The 13,199-nt window shown below is 62.9% G+C and overlaps 1 protein-coding gene across 5 annotated transcripts in view; it reads left to right on the top strand.

Moving 5' to 3' along the window:
• LOC119104014 (uncharacterized) overlaps positions 1-12,644 on the top strand; it is a 44,519-nt gene extending 31,875 nt beyond the window's left edge. For 4 of the 5 annotated variants that reach the window (XM_037227740.1, XM_037227739.1, XM_037227737.1 and 1 more), the window contains 8 exons: positions 3,204-3,299; positions 4,135-4,245; positions 5,012-5,163; positions 5,390-5,488; positions 5,870-5,979; positions 6,857-7,005; positions 9,024-9,271; positions 11,605-12,644. In XM_037227740.1, coding sequence (XP_037083635.1) covers positions 3,204-3,299; positions 4,135-4,245; positions 5,012-5,163; positions 5,390-5,488; positions 5,870-5,979; positions 6,857-7,005; positions 9,024-9,271; positions 11,605-11,824 — 1,185 coding nt within the window. In that variant the 3' untranslated portion in view covers positions 11,825-12,644. The remainder of the gene's footprint in view (positions 1-3,203; positions 3,300-4,134; positions 4,246-5,011; positions 5,164-5,389; positions 5,489-5,869; positions 5,980-6,856; positions 7,006-9,023; positions 9,272-11,604) is intronic. The other variant, XM_037227741.1, reaches the window with a different exon arrangement.
• Positions 12,645-13,199: the final 555 nt, after the last annotated feature.

The following is a 13,199-nucleotide window of genomic DNA, read 5'->3' as shown; positions in this document are numbered from 1 at the left end:
CCTCACGAGAGCGGCCCGGGGAAAACTGGCGCAGTAGGCTGGGAAAATGGGCCGGGCGGTACGGCTGTCCCGGGTGGCCGCGCGGGGACCGCTGTCAGCGCGCGTGTGCTAGGCCGGTTGCCATGTGCCCCGTTCACAAAGTTTCTCATGGAAGCTGTTTTCTGACTGGAGGGGATTGTCTGTCCTAGTTAGTTGCACATGTCGGCAAACCCTAGTGCTTTGGCTCTGGAAGCATCGTGACTATATAATTGCTTATTGAAAATTAGTGGAATCGCTCCAAATGCTTCCAAAGTACTTTTTGTAGAGCGGCCATTGATTTCTCGCAGCAGTTTCGTTCTCTCCTCCCCCCCCCCCCCCCCCCGCCTCCACTCGCGAATCCGGAATAAAAGAGGCATTCACACATGTGTAGTTCTTTCCTCAATCTACTGTGCTGAGCGTAGCTCGTGATGCTGCTGTGATGCAGATCCATATTAGTGGTACGAGCCTTTCATTGGTGCAGACTAAAAGCAAAAGGTTCGTTAAGAGCAAAAGGTTCGCAATGCAGCAAGATAATATTGTAGCAATCAGAACGGGTCGCAAGTGTATAGTTACTTAATTTAAATACCGTTTTGTTTTCTTTGGTCGCAATACTTTCATGGCCACCGCGTAGAAGTACCCGGTTACAGTGGCTTCTGTCTGGTCCCTGGTCGAGGGACAGTGCCGCACTGTAGGTACAACTTTAATTGTGCACGCAAGTGTCTGGGGTTCGTTCATTTAATTCGGATATCAAAATTACTTTTCTTGAATCAGATGCTCCATTTTAAAGAGTGGTGTTCGCTTACTTGTTCCGTCGGACTCCTTGCTTGTCATCGTTGAAAGGCGTTTTATGTTCAAGCAGATTAACTTTGGTTTTAGCGGCCGGCAACGAAAATATTTGTTCATTAATATTTGTGACCAAATTACACTCTTGGGTGACAGATTTTGACACTTGCTTTCAATATAGAATTAGGCTATGCGCTTCATTATAATTGTTCGAGGTGCCCTTAGGACAAAGCTTCTGCTCAAGAATGCTGTCGGCGTGGTCGGCCAGATCAAAGCAGAGCCGCCACACGCTGCGGCCGATTGGTCGGACTTTTCAAAGGTCTGGTCTCTGATTGGCTATTGGCGGACGTACCGATGATGTCGGCCGTGCGAGAAGCGAAGAAGCGCTATCTATGGCTTCGACACGCTCTCTTGCTCTTCAAATTTAATCCACAATGATTATGCTTCGGCGATCCGGGGGACCTTGTGGTGTACCGCACGCACGGCGATAACTAGTTTCCTGCAACTAGTTGGAGAGGGTTTTGTGTTGACTGAAAGGCGTCGCTGTTCCTTTATTAGCCTGAGGCTTCTAGCGTGAAGTGGCAGCTTAAGCCTGTTGCCGAGAAGTGGCACTAAGTGGCTTGCATTCATGTTTGCCATTTGATACGTTAAAATGGTTTTCGTTATCTCGAGATGTTGCTCACATTACTGTTGCAAGGCTCTCACGGCGGTGTGCCCTACAAAGCTACTGCAAATGTACTTGAAGCTCGAAAGTCCTCCTCAGAGATGTGAAGATGCGCGAGCACGACGTTAGCTATCCTGTTGCCGAACCATTGCCGGCACATGGCCGCAGGCGGACCGCCTCTGTATGGCTCCTAAGGGAATCAAATGACCCAAAAGATTGATGGGATCTTGCACTCATGCCATTCATCCACGAACATTTCTGTTGTTTCTCACGCCTTTCGTTCTGAAGGTCACTGCACAAATGTTTAAACCAGATGAAGGCAGTTATAGGGTGCAGACTGCTGACACAGCCTATGTTGGTGCTGGCTGGGTTGTTGCCAAGCATGGTTGTTGGGCGGAGCTTCGACACGCTGTTTCGATTATGGTTTTGTGAGCATCATTCCGAACGCGCGCTGTGTGACGCTTCCACAATTCTCTGGTGGAGGTAAATATGCGGTGGGCGGCTGCAGTCAACCCCATTTGTTGGCGAATCCTGACGTTCGGGGGCGCGACATGGCCTCAGTAGTCGGCGCCCCATAGGCCCCAGTCATCATCACCATCATCATCCTCACGCTCTGGGTCGCAAGGATGTCGTGTGTCGCGGCGACGGGCCTTCACGGGCCGGTGCCAACCTTCCAAACCGCGCTCTTGACGCGTCTGGTAATGACGTTTGGGCTGCGGGCAAGCCATGGTCGTCCACGCCTCATTGGTCCATGGCTGACACGCAGGGGTCGCACCGTAGTGTCATGTCGTATCACTGCTCCTCTTGTGACTGTCCCCAAGCGAAGGGTCTGTCTGACCGAGGTGCGTGAGGCCAAGCGCCAGATACAAGTTATAATCATCGCGCTCGTGGTGCGGAGGGCGGTGTCTCTGCTGGCGTCCGTTTCAGCCCACAATGGCAGCGTTCCCAGTCGTCAGCCGTGTGCCCCAGCGCATTACGCGTGTTGAGGGCCCGGACCCTGCCCCTGGGGCGGAGGTGTCGCGGCTCTGGCCACGGAGGCACTCCCGCTGGCCTGCGGCGCTCTGCACCAGGCCCTGGACCCTGGCTCCGCTGGCTCCGACGGGCTCCGGCCCTGGGCGGACCAGCCCGGCCCACGGTAGCCGTTTGCGGCGCGCCGGCCAGCGCTGCCTTGCATGACGCCGCTGGCTCCACCAGCTCCGGCCGGCGCCCGATCGGACGCCGATCATGCACACAATGGCCGGCCCGACGGCGCTACAATGGCCGCCGGGCGGCGAGCGTGACGCGGCAGGCGCCGCGGGCCGGGCTGTCGTCGCGGAGATCGTATCAGGGTGCTGGTGCTCAACACGGCGGCCTGCGCTGTCGGGTGTGCGCGCGTACGCGCCGGTCGCCAGCTCCCGTTGTCAGGTGCTCACCTGGCACGCATCCCACTCTCTATGGCCTGTTGTTTTAGGTCGCGCGTCGGTCTGCTCTGTTTTTCTCTCCGGTGAAGGTGACCCTCTTCACGGTGCGTTGCTTTTTACATTGATTCCTGGATTGTGTCAGCACGGATCCGATAACAACGGGAGCTCGTAGTCGCCAGTCGCCGGTCGCTCAGCCTCCGGGCTTCCTGACCCAAGCGAGCCGTCGACGACGCCCGCTTCGAACCAACCAATGAGAGCTCGCGGCTAGCACGGCCCGCCGCCACCCGCGGCTTGTCGATGCTCCACCCGCTGACCGCCGCGCACTGCGCTGTCGACAGGACTTCTTCATCCACGTCTTCAACGGCTGCTACGCGGTGCTGCTCTTCATCGTGGTCGTCTTCTTCCTCATCTACGGCGTCGAGGTGTACTTCAAGGTGAGCGGGCCGAGCGGCCGCTGGCCGGTCCGCATGAGGCGCCGGGTGCCGGCTGGCATGCGGGAAGGCCGGCGGTGTGAGGCTGACAGGACCCGGTCGCGACGCACGTGCTTTAGCCGGCCTGGTCCCGGCAGCAGCCGCGTTTGCTCCTGGCACGCTCATCCGGCATGTTCACGCTCTCACACCCGGCCTCTCACCGGCCGCCGGTCCAGTCCGTCGCGGCCGTGCGCCGTCCCCGGCATGCTCACGCTCTCACACGCAGCCTCTCACCGGCCGCCGGTCCACTCCGTCCCGGCTGTACGCGACCCCGGATGCGCGGGGCGGGTTTTTTCTCTGCGCTCGCGCTGACAGCAACTCTGGAGCTCTGAAAAGTCTGGAGCCGCGGGAGGGAATAAGCAGCTCCCACCCAGGCGATTGGGCTGTGCCCATGCTGTCACCTGTCAGCGTCGATGGCCACTCCAAGCTGACCCACTTGGACTTAATCTGGATCGCCACGATTGACCCGATAATCATAGAATGGGGTTTCTCCTATCGTATACACTGTCCATGTCACCGCTCCAGATGAATGAAAGGCTTCGGTGGGGCTCGCTCAACCTTTCTGATACATTTCAACCGAACCGATTAACTGTTCCCATCATCAGCCCGCCACATTGTGAATACACGAAGTCCCCGGTGGGGAACTGAGAACGAATCTCTGCACCTTGCAATTAACTAACGCTCGGGCTACGTGCCACGCTTTGCACTAGGGCATGGCCTTCCACCGCACGCTTCCGCTGGCTGACGCCCTGGGCTGTGCCTGCCTGTCCCGTTTGACCTGGCCGCCCTGCGGACGCAGGTGCATGGCGGTTTCATGGGTGAGAAGGTGCGCCTGGGCTGCGGTCGGCTGGCTGGCGCCGACTCGGCGCCCGCCTTAGCCATCTCTACCTCCGCCACCTGGAGCCAGGAGGTCCGTGTCCCGGCGTCCGGCCGCGCGATCGTGGCGCCGTCTGACGACCGGACTGAAGCGACATCTACATGGCGGATGTTGGCGGACAGAGGAGCGGCTGCTTGCAGCGGTGGTTGGCTTGGATTACGCGGCTGGGGTCTTGCGCGGCTGCTGGCCCTTCTAGCTGCTCTCCTGTACAACTTGGTAGAATGCTGTTTTTTCTGCTCTCTCCCAGCCGAAAACCGACTAACGAGCAGCAGCATCCCCGTTCGTGTATCTTTGATGGGTTTCTGCCCAGCTTTCTATGCTTGCAGCTTCGTTTGTGTGGTACATATTTTCCACTGTCTGTGACGCGTGCGGCTGCGCGAGACGATCATGGACCATGTGTGTGTCCCGCGACCTGCGGTGAAAGAGCATCATGCTCTCTGCTTTGGGGAACGTTGTTTCGATAGTAAATGCTGCTTTTGCGAGAGAGAGAGAGAGAGAGAAGAGAGAGAGAGAGAGAGCGAGAGAGAGAGAGGAGAGAGGAGATGAAGGCAGAGAGGAGAGAGGGAGAGGAGAGAGAGAGAGAGAGAGAGAGAGAGAGAGAGAGAGAGAGAGAAAAGCTGCCTTTTAAGCCTGGTTACGAGTGAAGGGTGATCATGACTAATGTGAAGACCAAAAAGTGTTTGGTGTGAAGTTAATTGGCTCGCTGGCTGCGTGGTGACGCAAAACATTCGCGCAGTGCCCGCGTGTTGTTGCCGCTGTTTCCGCAGTCGTCTCTCCTCACACACGTCATCGTCGCCAGGTACGCGGCAAGTTCGTGACTACCAACGGCCAGAACGTGAACACGTCACAGCTGCACCAGTCGCGGTTCGGCCTGATCTCGCAGGCGATCATGCTCATGATAACGGTCTGCTTCCTCTTCAGCGACATCCTCGGCGAGTTCTGGAGATACAAGTGAGTATCGCCGCCGCTGGGTGACGCGCGACGGCGCCCCGCCTCTGCGCGCCTCCGGCCGGCCGAGTGGCGTCCGTGCCTGTCGGTTAACTCGAAACTGGACGGGCCGGTGCCCGGGACGGATGAGCCAAGTTGGATGGGTCGCCCGGCGCCATGTCACCGGGCGCCCGTCTGTCGGGCGCCCGGCGCCCCGCCGTCGCCGACTAACCGGAGCCCCTTCCGTCAGGGTGACGCTGGCCAGCCGCAACGTGCACGACCTGGTGTTCCGCATCGTGGAGCTGGGCGTGGCGCTGTGGTTCCCCTGCGTTCTGTGGAACTCGATACGGTACGGCTCGCTGGGGATGGAGAGAGCAGCGCGTGGAATGGTGCCGCCGGGCGCTGATGCGATGTGGGGTTTGTGATCACGCATTTCACACGTGGGATCACACGCGGTGATTGTGATAAGGAAAGGACTTATCCGTGTGTGGGACACGCCGGGTTAAAAATTTTCGCGTCGCCGCTGGGGTTTGCTTGCGGCTACGACGTTGATTATCTGACTACGTCGACATTTTCATTTCTAGTGGTTGTTAAAAGTGATCGAATCCACCGTAGCCTCGGGCTTTGCGAAGTTTTGCTCACGGATTGCGCACGCAACGGCGGGCCGCGTCGCGTGCAGTGTCCTGACACGCTCACGTGTGCTAAATCCCTGCTCCTGACCCTTCGGCAGGCCGGAGCAGCTGTGGATCCTGAACCCCAAGCAGATCCTGCGCAAGCTGGAGATCGAGCCGGCCGGCTCGCCGATCGACCGGGACGAGGAGCGCAAGCTCAACGACGCACGTGAGTGCCGGGTCCGGTCGCGCCGCCCGCTCCCCGCTGCCCGCTGCCGGCGGGTGCCGGGCTGGCGGCGCAACTTCGCGACGGGAGCGCGCCATGTCGGGCTGGCCCATTTGAATGGGGGGCGGGGGACGGCCGCCGCCAACTTGTGCGATTAGGAGGCGGGGGCGGCGGCGGGCGGGCGGGGGCGGCTCGCTGGGATCGGTGCGAGGGGCCGGGCTGGCCGCCGGCGTGGCGTCGGGCGGGCGAGGAGGCGCTGCCGGGTCATGGGAGACTGGTGTCGCCTGCGATGTATTACGGCAGGAAAGGTCAGACGGTAGGCTTACGGACGGGGTCGGGTCAGAGTGGACTTGTCGGACGGCGGATTTGTTACGGATCTCGATGGCGTTTGAGCTGCCGTTTCGGAGCAGTCTCGGAGATTGGAGACTTGTTTTGTTGCAACTCTGGTCTCGTCCTGGCCCACCAACTTTGCCGCCTGCAGGCTTTAGGCTTGCCCTGTCGTGATGTCAGAGGTCAAACGTGTGTTTGTCGGTCGTCGTCCGCCCTGAATATGCAGGGCCATTGAGCACGCCTGCGGCTACATATCAATGTAGTATTTTCCACTTTATTGTCCCGAAACCAGACAATATTTGTCGAACCCCGGCGAGGATGTGTGGGGTGACCGATTGATCGTGTTTCACGCAGCGCCGTCACTCCCACGCGCCCGTGTCGGTCGGCGAGCGGTGGGTGACCTGCGCCCGTGTCGGCCGGTGAGCGGTGGGTGACCTGCGCCCGTGTCGGTCGGTGAGCGGTGGGTGACTTGCGCCCGTGTCGGTCGGCGAGCGATGGGTGACCTGCGCCGGCGCGCCGGGTGTGTGACCCGTGATCCGTGTGCCGGCAGAGGGCGGCTGCAGCACCGAGTCGCTGCTGGAGTGCTGGATCTGCTACGACAACGACACGGAGGCGAGCGGGCCGCTGATCCAGCCGTGCGAGTGTCGCGGCAGCACCAGCGTCGTCCACCACGAATGTCTCAAGAAGTGGCTCATGGAGGTGGGTGGCCGGTCGCCGCGGCACCGGCGCTCCCTCGCGGGTCTGAGAGGGCGTGTCCAGACCGCTGTTTAGGGTCTGGAGTGGGTAAGAGTCGTCACCGCTGGACACGCTGGGAGCCGACGCTCGCCAAAGGCTGCTCGTGGAGAGCTCTGTATCCGTTCACGGACGCCCGGGGTCCACTGAATCGACTGGGGTCGTAACGTTTGCGATGTACCAGGTTCACGCAGTGATGAACAGCTCTAACGGTTATTGTTATTACGGTTGAGTTTGTTACTACTCGGCAGCTTCGTTTGTTGGCTTCAATGCAGCCTTACGAAGACTGTAACTGGATTCGTCGGCTCCCGTTAAGGGACACGTGAGTTGCGCGCGCGCGGGAGGCATCACGCCAGGTCATCTGTTCTCGCTGACGGAATCGTCATGACATTGCCCGGCGGGTTGCTCCGGTCGCTTCAGCCGCCGCCAGCACCTTCGAACGCGTCGCCCGCCGGCGCCGACGCTGCGCACCGGCTGAACGGCGCGGCCGGCCGGCGGTGGTCCCGGCTGCGAGCGCGGCCGGCGGCGGCGGTCCCGGCTGCGAGCGCGGCCGGCCGGCGGCCGAGCCGGGCCGTTCAGCGCCGGTCGTCCGCCCACCGGCCGCCCCCGCGCACGCCCGGCATGGCGACGGCGCGGCCCGGACCCGCCGCCGCGCTGGCGAGAGGCAGCCCCCGCCCCGACCGTCAGTCACGTCAGCGGGTCGCGAGATCGTCCGCTCCGGCGGGCCTCAATGCCGACCTGTCGTTGGCCGGGCGGCGGCGGCGGCGACGGGCCCGAGCGGCAGACAGCGGCAGGGCCCGCCAACGAGCCGTGAACGGGCCCGGCCGCCGCCGCCGCGCCATTGGCCGCGCCTGACGTGCGCCGCACTTGTCGGAAATGGCGCGGGCCAGCGCTGCCGGGCCTGAAATTGGCGGCGGGCGGCGGCGCGGAGGGGCGAGTGCGTGGGAGGGGGAGATAGAGGGGGGCAGATGAGACAACGAGAGCGTGGTGCAGTCCATGGAGCGTGGCGGTCCACCGTATTGCACGTCGCCGGTGATAAATGCCGCACGGGGAGGTACGAGGCACGGTCGGGGCTCCGCACAAGAACTAATATACATTAGCGCGTTACAGGGCGGCTTTGTTACAACCGCCGAAATTGCGGCCAGCCGTCGGCGCCAAAGGTCGCGGCGCGCCATAATCATCGCCCCCGACCGCTGAACAGACGCATATTTAGTCGTATCGTGCCGCCGTCGGGGCTTAATATGCGCCGGCCGCCGCGGCCGCGCTCGTGGCCGGGCGGCGGCCATTGCCGGGTCTGTGGCCCTCTGCAGCACAAGCTGCTGTCTCCCCCGTGCCGAGGTTCAAGTTCAGTAGTTCACGCCACTTGAAGGTTTTTCTTTGTTTTTATTTGAGGACTTTGTGGCCGAGACGTGAGGTGTGCCGGATGCGAGACAGAAAATGTCGCCTGTTCTTCCCGTAACGTTTATTGATTCTGGCCATTTGAAAGCTACAGTGGCTCTGTGGAGCGTATGGGTATTGATGAGAATGCGCGTGTGTATTGCTGTGTGGTTTTGTTTCCTTGCTGGTAGCGATTTGGCCAAATTGTGAAGCCCAGCAAACGCGTTGGTACGCTGGCCCTGGCCGGCAGTTTTCATCGGCGTTCAATTACGTCTCACAGCTGATTCGTGGCATGTGAAGCGTGCCTTGCAATGCGTCGTTAAGAAATTAAAGAAGCCACAAGCATGCAACCTGGTGTTGATCTTGGTTTCCTGTCGAAGATAAAAGCCAACAATGAAAAGCTCGCCGCGTCAGGCAGCGTTGGGCCACTGCTGCTCCTCAAGCGAGCCACGCTTGCCGACCTCGTCCGCTTTCGGGTGCCGCCCGGCGCGTGTCACCAAGCAGCGACCGATGCCGTACCCCCGCCCGCCCACGGCCCCGTCTGGGCACGGCCCGCCGGCGCCGCGCGGCCGTGGTTGTGACGCTGCGCCGCCTGCGCCCGTCCACAGTGCAGCGAGACGACGCTGGGCCAGCTGCGCTGCAAGGTGTGCGGTTCGGCGTACCGTCTGGAGCAGGGCGGCCGCGCCTGGCTGGGACGCGGCTTCACCGTGCGCCACTGGCTGCAGACGGCCGTGCTGGTGACGGTCATGTGCGGCGCCGCCGCCGGCTGCTGGGCCGTCATGCGCTTCTACCTGGACGCCTGGATCCGCACGGCCGCCGTCGGCTGCGTCATCATCGTGTACTACGTCTGCCTGAGGTGAGCGGCGCCGCCGGGCGTCCGTCAGAGACACTGCCGACAGGGTAGGGCGGACAGCGGCGGCGGCTGGGGACGGCACCAGTGGGCTGCAGCTGGACTCCTGCCCGGCGACGGGAGGGACCCCGGGGCCTCCGGAGCTGTTGTCGCACAACTCAAGTCGTAAAGTCGACAATATATGGGCTGCCGCGGCCGCCCCCGCCCAGTCCTCCGCCCCGCCGCTGCGGCCGGGCCGGCCCGGCTCATGAGCGACGGCGGCCGCATCCGTCCGGGCTGGCGTCTTAGCAAGCCGGTCCGTATTGACCCCGGGCATTGCCGGCGGCGCTGATTGATGGGGCCGCGGAGCGGCGGCGGCACCGCGTGAAGCGAGGCGCCGCCGCGGCCGGGTCGATCGCGGTCGGCCGGCGCGTCTGGACGCGGTCCCGGACGCGGTCCCCGGTCGCGGCGGCGCCTCCGCCGCGCTCGCCCCGGTCGCGGTTGGCCGGTGCGTCTGGACGCGGTCCCCGGACGCGGTCCCCGGTCGCGGCGGCGTCTCGACCGCCACCGCCCAGGTCGCGGTCGGTGCCGGCCGGCTGAGACGTCGGCGCGGTCGACGGTCTGCCGCGCTCCGTCCGCGCGTCGCGGTCGCCGCCCGACCGCGGGGATCACGTCGGGGAGGTTGACGGGACGCCAGGGCGAGCTCCAGGCTCGCGCAACAAGCGCTCGCGGGCTGACTGTGAACCGGGCTGGGGACTGCCCGCGTCATTTGCCTCATGCGACAACGTTGGAGATTGAAGAAGTCCAGTCGTCTCAGCAATGGAGTGGTCGTTACTAAAACGTAAAAGGAGCTGTTGTGGTTGCTTGGTATCACTTTTATGTTTGGCCTTATTCAGTATTTTGTAGATTTTCAGAGGATAATCAGTTCTGGAGCCACTCCATCACGTAAACGAATCTGCTTTATTTTGGTCTGTGAAGCACCGTAATGGCTGTTGAAATCTGTTGTCATAGCTGGTGGGTCAAAGCGATGCATCGACTTGTGAAAGGCAATCTGTAACAGTTGGCCTACGTTGTCTTCATGCAAGTAAAATCAGACGGGCTGCTGGGCTGACGTCGCGTATCGTATTTAGAAGTCATCCATCGTGTTTAAATCATTTCACCGAATTCGACAGCCAGCGGCGGCCGGCTCACCAGCGCAGCGCTCTGCCAAAGCGCCGGTGTGAAAGCATTCGGACAGTTTCGCTGGTACATCAACGTCCTTACGACGCCCCTCCATGGAGCGCGACGCACCAGGTCTGGAATCTCCGTCAGTCAATGAACCGGAGCCCTCCCAGCTGATGCTTCTCCGTATCTGGCGCAGAGGCGCCGGGCGCTGTATGCGTGGTGCTGTGTCCCACTCTTCCGTGGACTTTCTTAACAGCGATGACAAATAGCTGAAGCTCACTGTCCTGGTCGGCTGCCACGCCGGTATAGGCGGACGCTGGCTAGGCGCCGCGAGGTGACCCGCTCGGTCCCAAATAGCGTGGACGGCCCCGCGGCGCCGCACAGCGATACGGCCGGTCACTCTTCCCTCACGCGAGCCAGCGTCCGCGCCGTGGGAGCCGCCCGCCACGCTCGGCACTGACGCCCCGACGACCGGTCACTCCTCCCTCACGCGAGCCAGCACCCGCGCCGTGGGAGGCGCCCGCGACGCTCGGCACTGGCACCCCGACGACCGGCCGCTCCTCCCTCACGCGAGCCAGCACCCGCGCCGTGGGAGCCGCTCGCCACGCTCGGCACTGACGCCCCTGACGACCGGTCGCTCCTCCCTCACGCGAGCCGGCACCCGCGCCGTGGGAGGCGCCCGCCACGCTCTGCACTGACACCCCGACGACCGGCCGCTCCTCCCTCACGCGAGCCAGCACCCGCGCCGTGGGAGCCGCTCGCCACGCTCGGCACTGTCGCCCCGACGACCGCACCGGTCAGCCCGGCCTCCTTTGATCGGGCGTTAGCCAGCGGGCGTGCTGGCATGCGCCGCCCGCCGCGCTGCCGGCGCCCGCAGCGCGGAGCGCTCAGCTCGTCGCCAGCTGCGTGCAACTGCGATGTTCGTGCGTCGACCACGCCTGTGCATTCCGCAGGCTTGGAAGTCTTCAGCATGCCCAGTGTGTTGGGCGGCATGTGCCGTGTGTGTCGACTGCCGACGGTGGGTCTGCGCCGCGAACGGCGGCGGCCGACCGTTGTGTGGCGCTGCTCTTGTGTGGGCCACGTCTTTCGGGTCGGGTGCTGTTTGTGCGCCGCTGCTGACGCCGGCGCGTGCGCGGGCCGTCACCTCCCGCTGTCCCGCCCCCACGTGCTGACCGCGCCGCTCCGTCCGCCGCCAGGTTCCTGGGCCTGAACTGCCTGACGGCCTCGCAGCGCGCCCAGGTATCGGCGGTGAAGATCCTTGGCCGGCGGCTGTCATCACTGAGCCCGGGCGCCTCGCCGCTGCGGCGGCAGCCCAAGCCCAGCGTCGCCGTCGTCGCCGACGACCAGCGCGTCGACGTCCTGCTGACGGCCGTCTCCGCCGACGACGTGACGCGGCTGGACGAGACGCGCATCTGAGGCGCCGTGCGCGGCGCGGAGCGGCGCGAGATGCCGGCGCCGGCGGCAGCGGGCCGCAGCGGCGTTGCCGGACGTGTGCGCGGCGCGCGGCCGCCGCGTGGCCGCCGCAGCCACGTGGACGGACCGGCCGATTGCCAGCTTTAATTGGCGGCCGTGTCTATTTCCGAGCAGCGGATTGGTCGTCCGGGCGTGGACGTGAGACTCGGCGTCGGCCGCCCGGGTCGGCTCGCCGCGGGCGGAGCGGCGCCGGCCGGGCCTGCCGGGACGTCGGGAAGGCCGCGCGGTATTAGTTGCGGACAGCGTGACCTCGGAGGAAGTGTCGGGGGCGGTTCCAACGGCGGCGTAGCCTCTGCGAGGGCGGCGTCGGACACCGCTGCGGTGGTAGGGTAGAAGTCTGTCGCCTTGCGTTGTAAATCCGCCATTTTTTCTCGTTTTAGGGAAGCCTCCTTTGGTTTGTAGCGGATTTGTTACCGGTGAGGTGTACGGCTCGTGCGTGATATACTTCCGCCTGCTTAGCGTAGCTATTCAATGATTGATGAATATTCTGTGATCAAAGCAGATTTACTTCGCTATTATCTTCGTATGTGGCTCTTCCTTCCGCATGTTAAATTATTTTGTGATGCGTGCGGAAAGGATGGAAACCTCTGTGATGTCGGATACGACAGGAGTCGTTCGTGTGCTGTATTGGTTTCGTCTTTCAATCCGTCGCCTCTGTTGGTGTAATGCCTGAAATCCGGATGTTATCCCTTCGCACTACTTGGGTGCCTGATTGCGTGATCCTATCTGGGTTAAACCCAGAAATACACGTTAGATGAATGCGCGCTTTGCGTTCAAATACCGCGATGAGCTCGCCGGTCGGGTAGGCGGGCACGGCTGGGCGCCAGCTGCCCCGACGTCTGCCGTGGGTGCCGTCTCCAGACCGGCGCACTACGTAGCCTCGGCTGGCGCCAACTCCGCCGGCGGGCAGGCCGGGCGGCTGGCCTGCATTTCAGCGCGGCGGCCGGTCGGCCGGCCCTCTTATCGTGCTGCCAAACAAGTCGTTGGACCCAGGCGACACGCCGTAAAAACGGCACTCCGCCGGCTGCTGACAGACGCAGATGGACTGACGCTGAGATGCGCCGTCCAGGGACGGGCGAGGAGAGCCGGGGTCCAGGGACGGGCGAGGAGAGCCGGGGTCCAGAGATGGGCGAGGAGAACCGAGGTCCGGGGACTGACGAGGAGAACCGAGGTCCGGGGACGGGAGAGGAGAACCGGGGTCCGGGGTCAGGAGAGGAGAACCGAGGTCCGGGGACGGGAGAGTAGAGCCGAGGTCCGGGGACGGGAGAGAAGAACCGGGGTCCGGAGAGAGGCCAGGGGGAGCGGGATTCCGATTGGG

This window comes from Pollicipes pollicipes, unplaced genomic scaffold (assembly GCF_011947565.3).
Source record: "Pollicipes pollicipes isolate AB1234 unplaced genomic scaffold, Ppol_2.1 Scaffold_5724;HRSCAF=6776_pilon_pilon_pilon, whole genome shotgun sequence".
Taxonomy (NCBI): Eukaryota; Metazoa; Arthropoda; class Thecostraca; order Pollicipedomorpha; family Pollicipedidae; genus Pollicipes; species Pollicipes pollicipes.
Note: the sequence above shows the minus strand (reverse complement) of the source record. Positions and strands in the feature narration are given on the sequence as shown.